The sequence below is a fragment of the Artibeus jamaicensis genome, unplaced genomic scaffold, assembly GCF_021234435.1.
Source record: "Artibeus jamaicensis isolate MK-2021 breed Jamaican fruit bat unplaced genomic scaffold, CSHL_Jam_final scaffold_1964, whole genome shotgun sequence".
In the NCBI taxonomy this organism is placed as follows: Eukaryota; Metazoa; Chordata; class Mammalia; order Chiroptera; family Phyllostomidae; genus Artibeus; species Artibeus jamaicensis.
This window is the reverse complement of record NW_026522030.1, coordinates 5,280,894-5,299,787: the sequence shown is the minus strand read 5'-3', so window position 1 is coordinate 5,299,787 and position 18,894 is coordinate 5,280,894. Positions and strand designations below refer to the sequence as shown.

Genomic DNA, 18,894 nt, shown 5'->3' with positions numbered 1-18,894 from the left:
GGTGAGTGAATAAAACTTGAGGTCCAGTGGGGCAACAGAAATTCTCACACCCCACACCAGATTCTCAGCGGAGCTTTGAATGGTGGATGAAATTAATATTCTGCAGGTAGTGAGTGAGTCTTTGGCTTGTTCATTCGGTGCTGCTTAAAGTTAGACAAGTGTATCCACCATTAGAATGGAAGCTACTTAGGTCCCAACAAGGTCTTTGATGGGCAGTGGGGAGGAATTTCTGTTTGTCATGTTCTGGAAGCTTTGCCATGCATTGGGAGAGAAGGGTTAACAGCATAGTTGTGCCCTCTGCCCTACTGCCTTCGGCCAGGTGGAGTCAGGGGCTCATTCAACTGTTCCTAAGTCAGTGCATTTTCCTTCTTTCCTTGGCCTCCTAGAGAATTGGGATCAGCTTGTGACCTTTGCCTGGAAGGGAGAATCCTGGTGCAGTACGCCTTCAATGCCTCTTCCCCAATGCCCTGCGGCCCATCAGGACACTGGAGTCCCCGGGAAGCAGAAGGTAAGCCAGCCGGAAGCTGATGTACAGGTGGGGTACGTGAAGAGCAGCTCTTCTGACACATCTGGAGTTTTATGATTCAGTGGTCTTTTCCACACACCATCTCATCCAATCTTAAGATTGTGCTACAAGGCCCATATTTTTTTATTTTTTGTTCTTCTCTCCAGCTTTATTGAATATAAATGACATGTAACACTGTGTCAGTTTAAGGTGTACAATAAGATTATTTGATATGTGTATGTATTACGAAGCGATCACCGCAATAAGGTTCGTTAACACAGGCATCACTCACATAATTGCCTTTTCGTGTGTGAGAACGTTTTCAAGCTACTCTTAGCAGAAGTACAGTGTTGCTAACTAGATCACTGTTCTGCAGATTAGAACCTCGGAACCTTTTCATCTTACAGCTGGGAGTTTGCACCCTTGGCCCAACGTGAAAGCCAGTGTTCATGCCTTCATTCAACACGTGTCTCTTGAGTATCTGCACTGCCCTGAGTATATCATCCCACTTTGCGTATGAGGAAATGAAAGCACTGGGATATTAAATGTCTACCGAGGCCACATACCTGACAAAGACACATGTATGTGTGTTTCTGAATACCCCCAGACCCTAAAAGGCTATAGGTACAAACAAGGTCACCTTAGACTCAATACACAAATTTGGGGGCTTCAGGACATCAGTAGGCCTTTGGTTGTTCTTCAGTTGTTTCTGGGAATACCCAGGGCATTTCCACATGTCATAACTTTTCCTTCCAGTTTCTGTCCTGTGCCCTTCCTTTTGGGATCCATTTATGTGTAAGACCCTTGAGGGAAGCTCTTCATAATTGCTACTGTTATGGGCTCAGAGGGAGTCCCCCAAGCATCCCAGGGACCAGATCTCTGTGTTCTCTTACAGTCTCAGTCACTGCCAGATTCACTTGGTTTTTCTGTGGAAATTAGGAGAGTGCCTTCTGCCCAGGGATTCACTGCACTGTGGCCCTGACGCAGGGCAACTCGGAACTTGGAGAATTGGAACTTGGAGAATGCCTATTCTGTTTCCTTCTGCAATCTCTTGCCCTAGGGCTCAGATCTAGTTCCTGAAGCCGGGCCGATAGAGAGTCCACGTTTTCTTCTCAGGCTTCTGCCTCGCTCTCCCTCATACACACACACTTAGAACCCACACCCCCCGCCCCATCAGTCCCTTTTGCTCCTGTGCAGGTCAGCTCAGGCCAGCCATCCCTGTGTGAGGACACTAGTCCCTCAGAGGGGACAGAGTCTGATTCCTCATTGAGGTTCAATGAGAACTCCTCTGTTTTCCTCTATATTTTTAGAAAGAAGGTTGAAAAGAAAGAGCCAGAGATAGAATAAAGCACAACAGAGGGATCAGAGAGGCAAGTGAAGGAGAAAAATGACAACACCATGCTTCATCTTCCAAAGCAGCTTAAAATAAAAATGAGAGTCGGGAACTCTAAACAAGCCCATCTGGAATGTGAAGCGAGATGGGTGTCTGGAGAAATCCTCGGTTCAGCCCTTCAGAATCATAGGCCATCAGGCTTGGACGGGATGCTCGGGGTCATCCAGTTCCGGTTCTCACCGGGTGCCGGAAGCCCCCAGTGCCCTCCATCCCTCATGGAGGCTCCTCTAGCACCAGTTTGCATATTGCTTGGCCTTCCTGTTCTAGCTCCATTTGTTAGAAAGTCTTTCCTGAAATCTGCAGTCATGAGGTTCCTTCCCCCCAAACCTAACTCATGTCGGGTTCTCACAGAACAAAGTGTGTATCTCTTACGGGGCAGCACTTTATGGACTTGCTGAGAGTGAGCCAGTTTCATCTGTGACCACCACGGGAACTGCGTGCCAGGCACTGGGCTGGACGCGCAGGCAAGGCTGAGCTGACATAATGGGGGAGTCTGAGCTGGACATGGACGATCACCCTTCGGTGTGGTAAGGCCTGTGCTAATAGAAGTATGGAGCACTGCCGGGCCAGGAGGGAGGGGACTGCCCCCAGCACTGGAGACTCAGGCTTTCTGGAAAACGTCACCGCACCAGTGCGTAAGGTGCACTTGAGAATTCTAAAGACATTTCATATGCTTAGAGTAGTGGTTTGCTCAGTGTGACCTGGAGGCTTATGAGGTTGCTGGAGACATTTTAGGGTGTCCTCAAAGTCTAAAATTATTTTCATAATGATACCATGACATGGTTAACTTTTTCACTATCACTCTCTCCTGAGAGTATAGTAGAGCTTTTCAGAAGTGCCATGAAATGTGATATCATCATTACCCTGACAGCCTATGGAGCACATGCTTATGTGTGCTCATATTTTAAGGCTTCTCCACTTCAATTTACAATATGATAATTACTGATAGGTACCACCCAATGAAACAAAGGATCTTTGGTAGTGCTAGAGGAGCTTACGTGGATTTGAGCATAAAGAGCAAAGTGTGGGATGGGGCGAGGTTGGACTGGGTGAGATGTGGAATGACCAGACCAGGGATGGATTGGGTTTCCCCCGAGGGCTGTGCGGAGACACCACATGCCTCGTCAGGGGTCTGGGATTCGGTGCAATGTGCATAGTGATATGAAGGTTGCTTGGGTTGCTCTGTGGAGAAGAGAGAGGGGTGGCACGGAGCATGTTGGGGGAAAGGGAACACCCACATGGCTATTGCAGGCATCCGGGACAGGTATTCTGGTGGCCTGGATGTGGTCAGTGCCAATGAGAAAGGAGAGGAGTCAATGAAATTGAGAGATATTTGGAAGGTAGGATCAGCAGGGCTCTCCCCTGAGCCTCCTCTGGATAAAACTATCTCGGCTTGTTCTACCACTTGTGTGAATGAAATAATTTCCAAACATCTGCCCACACCTCCATTCACCCCAACTGCCGATGGTTTACATCTGTTCCAAGTTTGTCCCTGGCCCTCTGAAAGCGTGCTATGCAGAAATGAGTTAACTGGAAACGCCAAGCCCCCTGGTTGTCTGAGCTGACTCAGGCCTCCAAGGAAGCCCAGCAACCCCGGGTTCTCCTTCAGGATGTGTAAATTTAGTACATGCAGGCCAGGAAAAGACGCAATTCTTTTTTTAGAGCATCCCATTACAGGCTCTGTGATCCCTTTGGCTCAGACTCTTTTTAATATCCTTGAAGAAATAAACTTTTCCATGAGCCAAACTCTGCAATTTATTTCTCAACTCATTTTCATCCTATTTATCTTTGCATGTTTAAGCTTTTGGACTTCCCAAACTAACATAAAACTCTCAAATCTGTGAGCAATGCCAGACGTATCTTTGGGGTTGGTGAAAGAGCATGGAGGTGGGGTGGAGAAAGAGGTCTGATCTTGGCTCCAGCTTATCCATCAGTGTGTTCTGTGCCCTTGAGGGACTCACTTAGCTTCTCTGAAGAGAGCGTCTTATCCACAGAATCAATGCCCTGTCTAGCTCTAATATTCCAGGCACTTGCGATGTCTTCATTTCAACTCCATACTTTTACAGATTAGAAGATTCTTCATTTAACATATTTATTGAATGCCCACAATGTTTTGTTAACTCCATTCCGTGAACTTCAGTTAAGTGCAGTGCCAGGAATTCTTACCTTTGTCCACAGAAAGTGGTTGTAATCCAAAGAAACCCATTTTCCTATCTTTTTAGCAAAAACTGTGTTTCATAGATAAGTTCTTTTTTGAGGTATTCTCTACCACACTACATTTGTAGCCCAGTAATTAAATGGCTAGATCTGACTGGCTCAAATCCCAATTAAGATCACTTACGCAAGCATCTACTACGTTACAAGCATTGGGTTTTCCGTGAGAGATTAACACATGGCGCTGTTTCCTATTTTTTTCTTCTTTGTGTGAGTCTTTCTCCCATTTACTGCCTAGAGTATTTCAGGTGTGCTGAAGTATTCATCTGGAAGAAACTTGGCTCCAAGTTTTCATTAACTGTATTTGTGTCAACAGCTGCAGTGTATATACACATAAATATATAATAGATGTCTGTATAGATCTTCATAAATGTAAATTTAAATCAGCATAAGTATGTATAAATATATTTTATACACATATTTGGCCTCATTTCTAGTGGACAGCTTATATAAACACGTGACTTTTCCTCCAGTTGCTGTATGTATAGAAGGATATTTATGGATAGTGAAGTAACAGTACCTTTACACTTTTCTCTCTCCCCCTCCCTCCCCCTCCCCCACCTCTGTTTTTCCCTTTCTTTCTTCATTCCTCAATTTCTCTTCTTTTCTCAGCCTTTCTCCCTACCTTACCATCATACATTTAATCAACTCCCTACCCATGCCCATTTTTCTCCTTAGGAGGAACCCTGGTATTTCCTTTTCTCCTGCGATATTCTCTTCTCCCAAGACCCAGCTGTGCATTGTCTGATTCAGTACAAAAGTCTCCTAACTGGATTCACCAGACTAGAAGCTTTGTGAGGGCAGAGACCATGTCTTTAGAAACCTGTTTTTTCTGGGCCCAGTCAACCCTGGACATAAGCCAGGCACTCAATAATTATGTTGTGAATGCATGGATGGATGGATGGATGGATGGATGGATGGATGGATAAATAGTATCTGCATCTCTACACAATGCTTATTCTAAGTGACAACCTTCACTCGTTTGATTAAAATTCTTCGGTAGCTCCCCATCTATCTCAATATAAAGTTCATCCCCTTAAAGTGACACACAAGACCCTTCATAACCAGGGGGCTCTTTAATTTGCCAGCCTTATCACTCCCTGCTGTCCCTTTGCTCTCAAAACCATAGTCATCAGAATGGACATTCTCTGTCCACTGTTCTCTTTGTTGGAGTGCCACCTCCTCACAAGCTTTTCCTTGTGAATTCCTCCTCACTTTTGAGAACAGAGCTAAGAGATGTGTAAGCATCTACTAAATATTTCATCCCATTTGAGTGTTAAAGCACCCCTGGGCGATGCTATTACAGTAGGTGGCTCCATGTGAGGCTGGATAGCTGATATTTTAACCCAACTTTCAGGGATTCAAAGCCTGGCACACTGCCTGGACCAACAGTATCACGTAATACTCTACTCCCCATCAGGGAATTACTTAACCATCAGAGTCTCGGTTTCCTCTTCTTGAAAATGAGTGTCGTAAGACCTGTACCACATACTTATTGCCAGGAGGACAAGAGCCAAAGCATATAACGTGCTTGGCACCATGCCAGGCACATAGAGGATGGTCAGTTGGTGCAGCCCGATACTATTAAAGGGATTGCTGCTTTGGTGGTGGGTTAAACTCAGTGACACCTGAGGTTCTTTTGTTATACCTACATGCTTGTCTCTGGTAACCAACCTTGTTAAGATTTCTATTCCTGTTTTACTTACTGGAGCATAATGACGAGGCTCACCGTCCTGTCCTTCGGAAAGCATTTGGCCCCTCTATTGGATAACAAGAAAACAGGGAGAAAGCATGAGCCAAATGGATTTGTCATCTTTGCTCTCCTGCAGCTTCCCACCACTGACAGTCATTTTCCCCAAGGAAAAGAAAAAGATTGTTCCAGCCCTTCCCAGTTCCAGGAGAAAGCCCACGGAGGGAGCAGAGTGTATACCTGGCACTCGCCATGATGCAGCAGGCTCCAGTACTCCATAGGGCACCGACTTCTTTAACTTTATGTTAACAAAACATAACATTCTTTGTTTAACATATACGAACTGAGAACCCACTATGTTCACTATCCTTGGACCAGACAATAGCTGTAAGGTGTTGAGTGAAAGAGAACTACAAAACAGAGACAAGAAATGATAGCAATCCTGCAGGATGTTGGTGTCAAGCGGATGGATGAACTAATGGCTATGAACATGATTCATATATATTAAAATGCTATCCTCAGTAAAGCATATTGAGTGAATAAGTGATACATGTGTGTCAACACCACACAGTCAGGAGAGTCAGGAACTCAGTGAGGTGCAGGGTAGATGGCAAGGAAGGCTTCAGCTCAGGTGGGGAGTGCCTTTGACTGAAATTCCTGATCTCTTCTAGCCAGCATTTGCTGCAACAGATGAATGAGCCTAGCCAAGGAGCCTAGCCAAGGAGGGGTGGAGGGAATTTTAAAGCTATGTCCATCTCTCCATGTTCTGATGTGTTCAGTTTTTCTTGTCCCCCTCTTTCTTCTCTTCTCCATCTCCACTTGGTGTCTTCTCTCTTCTCTCTTGGTGGCCAGAGGCGAGGAGTTTGGTGGCATTTACAACTTTCACTGCAATAGCTTTTCCACCTCAAATGACTGTAGTTTCTATATTGTGGTGATTCCTGTTATTCTGTAACAGCATCACAAAGCGTTTTCTGATCAATACTGCTTTTTCCCTTTTGCTTTAGAAATGTCCAGCACCCCCACCCTCCACCAACCATTAATGCTAAAGAGGAAAAAAATGTGGCAGATAGAACCCCTTAAGATCCTCCATCCTAACCTTACCATCTGATCTGTATCTCTTGCTAGACTCCCTTAAACAAATTAGAGGCCAATCACTACATTGAGACCTGATTACTATTCTCAGCAGTGAAGAAGAGAGCTCTCTGAGGGTCTAGGACTGGTGATCTCAGTGGAGAAAAATTCAGAAGTCCCTGCAGTCTGAGATCAGCGGTAATGAGGCATTGTCTCCAAGAGGAAAGAGCAGAAGAATCCCTCCTTCCTTCTCGCCCCTCCTCAGCCAACCCTCCCCATCCTGAGTTAGGCTGGACAGAGCTTGGTATGATATGACCTCATGTAGACAAGGAGAGGAGGAGAGATAAGATGGCTCCAGGGCTGTCTTCCAGCACTGTCATTCATGGCTCTAGACAGTTTCCTCCCAGAATCCTCAGTCCAGGGGGAAGAAGCTATCCATGCTCACCTCTTCTTTGGTGAAGGTTCCTGGCCCTTCTGTTATTACAAACAGGTTGCACCAAGGGCAACACCATGGGAATTCTAGTGTATTTCAGGGGCCCCTGAATCTAATAGTGCAGACAAAGAGTATAGACTTCCAGAAGAGACAATACTAGCTTCTAACGCTGACCTTCACACTTTAAGTTGTGAGACTTGGGTCTTTTCATTCCATATTTTCTCACCTCCAAAATGAGTCCTTACAAGAGTTAAACAAGTTTATGGGACCGAGTGTTTGACAAATATTTGTCCCTTTCTTCTTTCCATCCTGGGCATGGAGTCATCACGTGGGAGATGAGGAAGAAAACTTTAGGCATTAACTCAGTCGTAGAACACTTACTTGAATATAGTATTGACCAAATGGTGATTCATTTAAGATTTCTGTTACAGTGGTGTGGATGAGCTGGATACTATGCTTACAGCTGATTCACTGAAACACTGAGAATTTTCCCTTTCTTTTCCCCTCTGTCTGAGTTCTAGTCAAGGCAACCTCTTCTAAGGTTCTAGAATGCTCCAAAGATCAAACTGAACATCCATTTTTTAGGAACTCATATCTTCATCTCTTCTCCATAGGTCATCCAGATGTTGAACAGCCTTGTAAGTCCAGTGTCCGCACCTGGAGCCCAAATTCAGCAGTCAACCCACACACAGTCCCTCCAGCTTGCCCTGAGCCACAGGGTTGCTATCTTGAACTGGAATTCCGTTACCCTTTGGTCCCTGAATCTCTGACAATCTGGGTGACCTTTGTCTCCACTGACTGGGACTCTAGTGGGGCTGTCAATGACATCAAACTATTAAGTACTACAGGGAAGAACATCTCCCTGGGCCCTCAGAATGTCTTCTGCGATATTCCACTGACCGTCAAACTCCGGGATGTGGTTGAGGAGATATATGGCATCCAGATCTACACGTTGGATGAACACCTGGAGATTGATGCTGCCGTGTTGACCTCCATTGCAGACAGTCCACTCTGCCTCGAGTGTAAGCCCATACAGTACAAGGTGGTCCGGGACCCTCCTCTCCAGGTGGACGTGGCCTCCCTCCTGCATCTCAACAGAAGATTCACAGACATGTAAGTGAACTTTCTAGATAAGGGAGAGGGCTATGTGTATAGACTATGGAGGGGTAAAAGGAGGGTCATTGAGTCCAGGACTCCAAGAAGTTTCATCATAGCCAGACTCACATGTCGGGATTTATAATGTGGCATTATATAGAGAATATTCTTAACAAGACAGAATTGATATGGTGGGAAGAGCAATGGACAACGAACTAGGAGGCTTGGATGCTGGTGAAGACTGTAACGTGTGACACTAAGCATCCCTCACTTTCTGTAACTTAATTTTCCCAACAGTTGGATGAGATTAGCAGTGGGGAAGTCATTTATTACTAAGGAAGGTAGAATAATTAAACTTTGCTAGTGATTTCTTTTTTATGTTAACTTGAAGAAGATTTATGTATCCTGATTGCTTCTTTAGTGGGTGAGAGGAAGGTGAAGTGGATTATAGCAGGTTGGCTGGGAATTAGCTGTGTTCCTGGGTATTTTCATGAAAATTTTGTTTGAGGGTGAATATCACCAGTAGTGGTCCTTGATTCGTTTTCTGAATTGAAACAGAGGGTAAAACCCATTTGATCTCCATGATGCTTTTCGATACCCAATGCTTTCATATGACATAGTGTTTCTCCCTAATATATGTGTATGTCTCAAGGCACCTCTCTACTACACCTTCCTCAACCATCCTCAGGATTTATGTTTAATAAGGGAGGCCACATTATAATGAAGTCTTTAGTGCTTTTCCTATATAGCAAACAATGGGCTAAGGTCTTTACGTCTTTTACATGTCTCATCCTCTCTGCATCCACAGCCCTCATTTTATTCTCATTTTACAAAGAAGACAACTGCAGCTTAGAGATGTGAAGTCATGTGTCCGATACCACACAGCTAGGAAGTGGTGACTCCTACACCAGTGCACTTAACCAGTGTTCAGTTAATGATGTGATTCCAACTTCTGCTTTAACCTAATAAGTGAGGGAGCCTTAGCCACCTCATTTGGGTACCAAGTCTCTGTGAAGTCAATCTCCAAACATTTGTTGAACTTTTATTATGTGCAATGGATGTTGGTAGGGAATACAGTACTTTGAGTTTTGGAAAGAACAATAGCTCAGGAGTCAGACGCCTTGTGTTTAATTCCAGCCAGTCCACTTACTAATGTTAGATAAATCAGTCAATCTCTTTGAGCCTCAATTTCCTCTTCCGTGTGATGAAAATGTTGAAGTCGATGGTTTCTATGGGCCTTTTGTGGCTCTTTCTTTGATTCTAAGATGATATAAGACACAATCTGTGCTCTGTCTACTTGAAAATATTTACTAAGCCAATCATTAATAGAAACCAAGTTCTGGAGGAAACTTTTAATCTTTTTAAGAGACAGAACCACTTTCAAACACTTTACCAGCACTTCCTTTTACATGCCAGCAATTAATGTGCACATCACAAGCAAACCCTTGCCCATTCATTGACTCAGAGATGAAGAACATCTGTTTAAGAACTCAGAGGGAGCACTGGGTTTGTGTTTGAGACTGTACTTAAAATTTGAAGAATCGTCTTGCCTTGAAAATATTCCATAACCCTGTCTCTTCCATCTCCTAACTTGTCTAGAGTAGTAAAGTTTCATAAATATGCATCCACTTAAAATTTCTTTATAAAACAATGGAGGTAATAAATAATACATGTCTTAAAACCTCAGTTCAAACACAGCTTTCATTTTTTGCTTCAAGTTATGAGCCTGTGAGAGCTGGCATTGGTTGATAAGTGTGGAATGGTGGGAGTTAAACCGAGGACGTAAAAACACCTGAGTTCTGTTTTCAGCGAAGTTTCTAACTTGTTGTGTGATCAGAAGTTAGTCGTTCTGGTCTTCAGAGGCCTCCTCTACACGGAGGAGGTTTCCCTGGATTAGTGGCTCTCAAACTTGGTTACACAAGATGAAAATTTGGGACATTTTAAAACTGCCTGCATTCAACTTGCATAACCTCTCAACCCTTCCTTCCCCTCCCAGATTTTGACTCAATTGGTAAGGCTAAGGCCTGACCAACAGACTTTTAAAATTACACCAGGTAATTATAATGTGCAGCCAAGTTTAAGAACCACTGTGCTAAATCAGGTTCTCAAAAGTGTGGCCCACAACCAGCAGCACTGACATCGGGTGGGTACTTAGAAAGCCAGGTCCTTAGGCCCCAGCCCAGATGACTGAATCAGAAACTCTGGCTTCTTCAGATGACTCTGATTTGGTTGAGGTTTGATAGCTGCTGTTCTAAATGATCTCCAAGGCCCAGGAATCTACAAGGTCTCTTTCACTCATACAACTCCTCATTCAATCTACAAATAAGCATTGAGAATGTTCTGTGTGCTGGAGTCTGTGCGCCAGAGTCTGTGCTGGGATGTGGAGATTAGAGGGATGACTCAGACCTGGATCCTTCCGTGTAGACATTCACAGTTTAGTGCTAAAGACCTTCACGACTTACTAAAAATGCCTAATCCTGTGCCGATTTGCTCCCAAAACCACCACTATCCAGGTCCACGCTCTTGGGTACCTTTGGTTCTTTCATTCCCTCAACAAATGTTTAGTCCCTACTGTGTGACAAGCATAAGGGCTGACTGGAGGCATTTGCTGGCCTTTCTCTTTGCTTTCTTGAGTCTCAAGAAATTTATTGGAGATCTGGGCTGGGCTGGGCTGGGCTGGATTTCCTGACCTGAATGTTCTCTGAGACTCTGAACAAAGTAAAATATCATTCCAAGTCAACCTGCCATTTCAGCTCCTTTATCTCTTAGTAATTCAAATTCTGAACTCCAACACAAATACCTCTGTGTGTGTATGTGTGTGTGTGTTTATTTTGCTGCTTTCACATTTTTTCCATATCAAATAAATTGGCTCATATGCAAGTTCTATATAAAGACTGTTTGGGAGAAAAAGAGAAGGGAGGGAAAAAATGCATGTTTTTTTCCTTCCCTGACTCAACCCATTACATGATCCCCTTTGACCTTTGTCTTCATTTTTTTTCTCTCAGCAAAAATATTTATTCTTTCTGTTATCTATACTGGAGATAGTTTCCCAAGGTATGACATTGATGAAGGGACAGGCTTCTGTGCTCTCCCCAGGGACGCCTCCAGGAGACTGATTGCTTTTGGCCGGGACGAGGAAGTAATGTGGAACCTCTCCCTTAAGTAGAAATCCCTTCGTGGAATGGGAAGTGACACGAACAGAGAAAAAGGGGGCCAGCGCCAGCTCTGCTCCTAACTCACCATATGACATTAAGACACATTGCGTCACTTATTTAGGCTTCAATTTTCTTATGTGTAAAATGAGGGGAAAACACGTTACGCAATTCTGTGTGGCTAGATGATGTTCTTAAGTAACAGGTGACTCATTCACTCATTTTTTTTTTTTTTTTTAGTAAAAGTAACTCTGCAGAGATTGTCTATAAGAATTAGTATGCAGAGTGGACCTCACTGGTTCTGGATGCCCTAGTGAAATGTGTAGTGTGTGGACCATAACCATATAATTATAACTATCACTTACTGAATAGTCTCTCTGCTTTAAGTGCCTTACAAATATTTGTGAGGCAGGCGAAGCTCAGAGAAAAAGCTAGAGCTCAGAAAATTTACTCATCCAACCTACTATAGCTGGTGATGACAGAGCCAGGTCTTATGCCAAATTCCACCTTCTCAACCACAACGCTGCCTGCTGGAATAATGCAAAGGCAGAATTCTGGTGCTCAGACATGCATCCAAGCTGGTGAAAGTTCAAGATACAGCAAGAAGATGACAGGCTTACGACTCACAGGCCTCCACAGTCAGTTCCTGTGACCCAGTCTTGGAGCCCAGCAACACGAGTTACACAGACAGTTCTTTATGCGTGTGGCTGGGAAGAAAGAGCAGGGAAGATTTTGTTTCTCAACTTGACTGTCAACTTGACTTGCTTCTTCACTGGGCACCATGCTGCTTAGGTCAGTATGGAATCTTTAGATTTCTCCAAGAAGTAAAGACTTGAAAAAAAATGAAGCTTTTTTTTTTTTTTTTTTTTTTTTGTGACTGAACATCTTGAGTGAGCATCTTTCAGTTATTTACTGGCTATTTACATATCCTCTTGGACTTCTAATGTCTTTCATTTATGTTTGGTTGTTAATCTCTTAATACCTCAATTTTGCCATCTGTTAAATTGGAATTTTAATGTCAGCCTTCTTGCGTATCTATCAGTGATATTAGAATCTAGGGTGAAGCAGGTAGTCCAGAGGGTGCTATCATATATGAAGTTACTCTGAGTAATCATTTATATTTAGCATGCATGCTTTCTGTGCTGGGGAACATGCCACATTCTGAAGATGAAAGAGGTCACAAAACCAGCCAGGGTTCTGCCCTCATTTGGGAGCCTAAATTTGGTCATTGTGTTAACTATCTTCGCATAAGCTAGGAGCATCCTCTACTAGTAATACTAATTTGACTGCTAATAATAGCTATCGTGTAGTGAATACTTCATATAGAAGGGGGGACTCCCCCCAAAAAACTGGAATTATCTGCTTGTAGTACAGGCTTTCCCTACTAGAACCCATCTGTATGAGTGTACTAGCTGGCGTTGTTGTGAGAGACTGAATTCAGCTTCAGTGATTTTTTTTTTTTGGAGACTCTTTAACGTGTTTGCCCATTTCATGATGGGTGATTTATGAGCTCACCTGCCCATACCACGCTGAGTGTTCAGCAGTTTTTAACCAAAAACAGCTTGATCCCCTGTGCCTTGCCCTCCCTATTCACCCGATCTTTCCCTGAGTGACTTTTTTGTTGTTGTTTCCTGGATGAAAAAAAGCCCTCACAGGGAAACATTTTGCTGATGTGGGAGAGGTGAAACAAAAAGCAGCAGAAGCACTAAAAGACATCAAAATTGACAAGTTCAAAAACTGTTTTGAGCAGTGGAAAAAATGTCTCAATAGGTGTATTGCCTCAAATGGAGGGTATTTTTAAGGTGACTGAAGTTTACACATGTAAGAATAAATGCATAATTTTTATAAATAAAAATCTGGTTTTGGGTCCCTCCTAGTATGCCCTGTATCTTTCATAAGCCTAGCCATTAGGTGTATGTACCAGTGAACCTTATTTTTAGATGGGGAAGCTAAGACTCAAAGAGTCTTAAGTCCCACAGTTATTAGATGCCAGAGTCCAGTTTGACATCTTGCCTGACCCCAAAGGATGTACCTGGCAAACTGTAGAACACAATCGACCATTGTTGTGAGGACCAGCAAAGAACATTGCGGCATCTCGATGGATGGAGCAAGTAGATGTCAAAACTAGCTTTTATGGTTTTCAAGAAGTGCTAGACTAAACACACAGACGGTAACACATTTCACACTTGTTTTCTGAACATTTAAGTAGATGAGGAACAAGAGTCTTTATGAAGTATGGGCACAGTCAGACCAGCATGGTTTCCAGTATCCTGTTGCTGAAGTGCATACTGCAGGGTAGACCTCCTCCCCGGGGGGGCCTTCTCCCAGGCCTGTCCAACATGGTATAGCTTAGGTGGCATGTTCTGCCCACCAGGACAGGGGAGCAGCATCAGGAGTGAGACCTGTTTCTCCAAGCCCAGAGTGCATACTTCTGTTCCTGGCCCAGGCTAGCAGGGCACAGTGTCAGCACAATCTTACTCTATTTCTGGAAGCTGGGCATCATCCACCTGTAACTCCCTCTCATCAGTCTGGGGCCAACTACCTCTCAGAATGAAATACAGGTTCCGAGAACATTCGGGTAAACAAGAGGGTTTCGTAAAATCAACAGATCCCCGGATTCTGCAGCAGCAATAAAAGTGCTGACTGTCTGCAGGCACCTTCACAATTCTGAAAGTATGAAGCATCCATCTGGTGCCAGCACCACTGAAATCTCTTATCTTAAAATTTTCTATGTATCAGGCTGATGCACTACTGAACTTTATAGCAAGTGGGCCATTACATTGTCTCTTCTACAGATGTTAAAGAAGACCCATAGGAGTGAAATGGTGGGCCTAGGACTCTGTTGATAAATTCATTCATTCATTCATTCATTCAATAACAAGTCCTTAGGACCTGTTGATCTCAATGCTGGCACTGTAATTCTGAATCTTATCATTGGATGGGAAAGCTGAACTGAAAAATATTCTAAATAAAAACATAAATGTAAACTAAAGATGGTCAGTATGAGAGGTTATACGGAGTATAATCACTCTTTAAAGGAAGGGGAAATGGCCCTTTTTATGAAGTTAGGAAATAGGGGACTAAGCCAATTCAATTTGTGTTGTGATCAAATTGCTCCAGGTTTTCTGTGAAGAAAGGATTGGGAAAGAGTGAGAGTCCACTCAGGGCTTTTTGATAAAGTCCAAACCAGAGATTATGGTTATTTGCATGGAAAAGTGGATGAATTGGAGGTCTGTTTTGGAGGACTTGGTGATATATCGGAGGCTGCCCAGTGACTCCCATTTCTGGTCTGAGAAGTGAGAATGAGGAGAAATGTTACTTCCTGCAATGGAGAAATAGACCTTGGTTTCATTTCTGATTCGAGGACTGTCCAAGGGTTTCTTTGGAAAACAGTGAGTTAGTGAAATCAGGCTGCGGAGGTGTCCTGGATGTCACCTGATTCTTCTTTTGCTGTTCACACTGGGGGCAAGTAGATTGGACTGGACTTGGCTGGGAGGCTCCAATTCCTGATTTTTAAGAAAACAAAGGAGTAGGAAAGAGAAGGAAAATGACAGCTGTCAGAGTAATTACAGAGGTGGGAAGAATGGAGGGATTTATCTCGCATGGGCACACTGGCAAGACGAGTGTGAACAGTTCATCCAGTCTGTGCTCGGAGATGGTCTTAGTGGGTTTACATTGTGTCTGTTAAAACAAAAGTCTCAGGCATTTACTTTGGAGATGCTGAGCTCTGACTCAGGAGATCCGATTCCCAGGCCAGCACGCAACTGTCTTGCTGTGTGACCCTGACCGGGCCCCGTTGGCAGTCTGAGCCTCAGCTCCTGGGCGGGTGATTCCTGGCCATACAGTTGCACCAGGGGTGTCCTGAACAACTAATGAGCTAATAGACCTGCAAGAACATGGTGCAGTCTGGGCAGCTCTGAAGATATTTAAATGTCTATGATTCTTTCTGTTGTTTGGTTTTTCATTACACTTATTCTTGGCCAGGGCTAGGCCGGAGAGTATGCGCAAAAGGCTCATACGCGGACGTACACAGACATACACATGAAAACATTTCCCGTTCATCTCTAACTGGAGTTGCTATGGTTCGGTGTTGGATTAGAAGAAATAAAAGATAATTGCACTTTAATCTCTGTAGCTGAATTAAAGCGGGGGTGGGAAAGAGGAAACTCACCAAAATGCTGGCCCTGGATCAGGACGCCTGAATTCCAGTGCTGATGGGAAACTGTGCTGTGTCCTTGGTCTGCAACTGTCCATCTGTGGGCCTGATGCCCCAGAGCTCTGGAACCTGAAAGCAGAGGTAGCTGACTCTGAAGGGCATTCCCAGAGCAGATGTTAGGTTCAGATCACTGAGTGTGTCTGATTCTGTCAGGGTGCAGGGAGCAAGTTTCATGTCCCATTGGCAGTAGGTCCGGACAGTGAGCCAAAGCCTTTCAGGCACCACGGGTCTCTCAGAGCTCCTCCCTGACATACCTTCTCCCTCGTAGGGCTTATCAAGCTCTCCCTCAGCGACAGTTTTAGAAAGTGTCAGTGCATCTTTCCGGTTCAGTGGCATTTTGACTAGGGGTGGGCACTAGGTAGGCTTGGCCACATTGTTCAGCTTCTCGTGCAAGGTCAGACAGGCAGTAGATGGAGGTAAATAACACATGCATGAATGAATGAATACGGAAACTCTGGGGCAGGTCAGTAAGCAGTCAGAAATCCACGGTAATATAGATGATATCTGGTATATTTGAGGCTATTTCTTTTAACCTGTGAGTTGGACTAGTAACCACTAGAGAATCAAAAGGACAATAGAGAATTTTACAGCAGAGTCTTCCATCTTTGGGCCTCAGTTTTCTCATCCCTACTGTGAAGGAATTAGACAAGATGATGTAAATCGGTCTTCCGTTCATTCAACAGGCATTTAACACTGTCTGTAACACGCCTTGTGCTGGGGAGTAAGGATAATATCCTGGGCAGGAAGGGAGACTTACTCAGCCCTGTAGGACCTTCCTCTAATTAATGTAAGAAGCCCACAGATAGTAACAAAACAGTGAGGGAAGGTATTAGGATAAGAGAAGTACGTGGGCTAGGAGCTCCTCGCTCATGTTAAAGAGTCAGTGAGAACCTCTGGAAAAAGGTGGTATCTGAGTGAAGGCAGGGAGGGTATAGACAGGTGGGAGAGGAGACTGCCTGCTCATGGTGGCCGAGGGGTAAAATTTGAAGAGGAGAGTTTGAGCAAAGAGACCAGAGAGGTAGGGAGGAGGCTGGCCATAATGGTCCAGACTGCCATGCTGTAGGGTCTGGACTTCATCTAGAGAGGTTGGGGAGCCACTGTACACCTTTAGGTGTGAGGGGGTCAGCTCTCTGTCTGTGTGTGGCTCTCTGAGTGGGGTTGGAGGCTCAGATGGTAAACAGTAAGGGCAGTGAGACAGTGTTGCCTAAACTGCAGTAAGAGATGATGGCGCTGGTCTAAGGTAGTCACGGTGGGGATGGAGGGAAGGGAGTGGGGCTGAGCGAGCCTGATGGATTCGAGATACTTGATGCCTGATCAGAGGGAGGAGGCAGGTGAGTGGGTCGTGGAAGATGCCTGTGTTGGTGGCATCACCGACCAGAGCACGTGAAGGCAGAAGCATGTTTGGGTTGGAATGAGAGGAGGAAGATGAGCTCAAAAGTGCCTTCCGATGGCCAGCCTGTGAGTCAGTGAGTGCACGTAACTATGGTTCACTGCGAACCATGACATTTTCCCCTCCATAGAGCTGTGGGAGCGGTCAAGGTGAGCTTGAGGCCGTGCAAATGTGTGCACACAGATGAGTGTGTGTGCTTTGGGGTGGGCAGACAGGACCTGTGTGACCACCTGTTTTCATCATCCACTGATCCTCAGTGCAGTCCAATGTTCTGAGAAGGTCCCTGGGGACATCCTGGGGTTAATCTTCTGTAGCACTAATACCTATAACGTTACAAGGTATGGGCTTTGTTTTCCACCCCGGATTAATCATTCACTCATGGGCTTTAATACAAGCCAGACGCCACCTCACTGTGCCTCATGCAGAAATGCCAGTCCCCCCTTACATGCTAATGCTGGCTTTCACATTCTTGTTGTCAGAAAGAGAAGGAGGTTCCCCCTCCCCCGTTTCAATATCCTATGAACTGAGAGTTTGGAAACTTCCATCCAAGGATGTTAGTAAAAAAAAAAAAAAACGGGACTTTCCCATTAAATGCTTGTGTGACTTGAGACCATTTATTCCCCTTCTCCACACTCTAGTATCCATCCCACGATGAGAAACATGGGCTAAGTGATATCTGACTTCTCCTAGCTCTGTTCGCTACATTTCTGTGTTTCCTTCATCAACTAAGATCCTTGCATACAAACTCACTCTCCCAAATCTTTAAACAGAGACAATTATGAGGTACTCAAACCTCCTGCTTTCTAGGAATTAGACTGAAAAATTCACAGGCCCAGAGGGGCATTAAAGCTCTGCTACTTTACTAATGAAAAGAATTGAGCCCAGAGAAGGGAGGCCACTTCCTCCAAGTCACACAGCCCTTTAAATGGCAGAACAAGGAATTGAACCTCAGGTTCCCTATTCCTAATCCAGGTGTTCCTTTCCCCATATAACCAAATGCTGGAGTTTGGCCAGACCTTGGGACTCAAACTTGAGTTCGGTTCTCTCTGATCTTGGAGAAGTCTCTGTTGGAAGCTCAGAGTGAAATCATGGAGAGTTGATATCAGTAACGTCATGGCAGCTGGTGCTGGTGAGGGGGGTGGTGTAGGAAATGAGAGATCACATTTGGCCAAGCTCGGGAGCCACGTGACCCTGCAAGAGCCCTCGTTTCAAAACAAACTCAACCTTTTAGGTTCAAGTTCTCCCTCTCGTCAGAAACGTGACTTCCTGCTTCTAAGAAGCAAAGCTCACAAAAGAGCTCAGAAGATTTCACAGACATCAAATGGCTCTTACAAAATAGCGTTTTGATGAGTTAAGTGTAAATGAATCAGAAACATAAGGATTACATTTTCCCCAAGCGCACATGGGTTTCAAAATTGGAGGGGAAATGGAGTTTGCTAACTGCACACGGGCTTTCATGGAACCCAAAGCATTCGCGGGGTGGGGCGGGGGAGAGAAGAAAGAGAAGCCCAGTCCCCGCCCCCCCCCATTTGGTTTTAGATGTGACGCCAAATTTGAAAATGCCGTTGGGCTTGCCCCCTGCCAGTAATAAAATTGCTGGCCACCCAGAGAGGCCACAGGGAGGAGAAAGGAGATTGCTTTCCCCACTGGCCCCTGGTCTCAACAACTGTGTTCAGTTAGTGCCGCTCAATCACCAGCTGTCACCGGGTCCCTGAGCTCGACTCACTGGCCCCTG

General features: G+C 44.7%; 1 protein-coding gene across 2 annotated transcripts in view; it reads left to right on the top strand.

The window, feature by feature from the left end:
• Window positions 1-18,894, top strand: part of PAPPA (pappalysin 1) — a 221,280-nt gene that overhangs the window by 68,896 nt on the left and 133,490 nt on the right. For both annotated transcript variants that reach the window (XR_008389935.1, XM_037154716.2), the window contains exons 6-7: window positions 387-508; window positions 7,921-8,419. Coding sequence is in view for 1 of the 2 variants with exons in the window: in XM_037154716.2 (XP_037010611.2) it covers window positions 387-508; window positions 7,921-8,419 (621 nt within the window). In the remaining variant the exon portion in view is untranslated. The remainder of the gene's footprint in view (window positions 1-386; window positions 509-7,920; window positions 8,420-18,894) is intronic.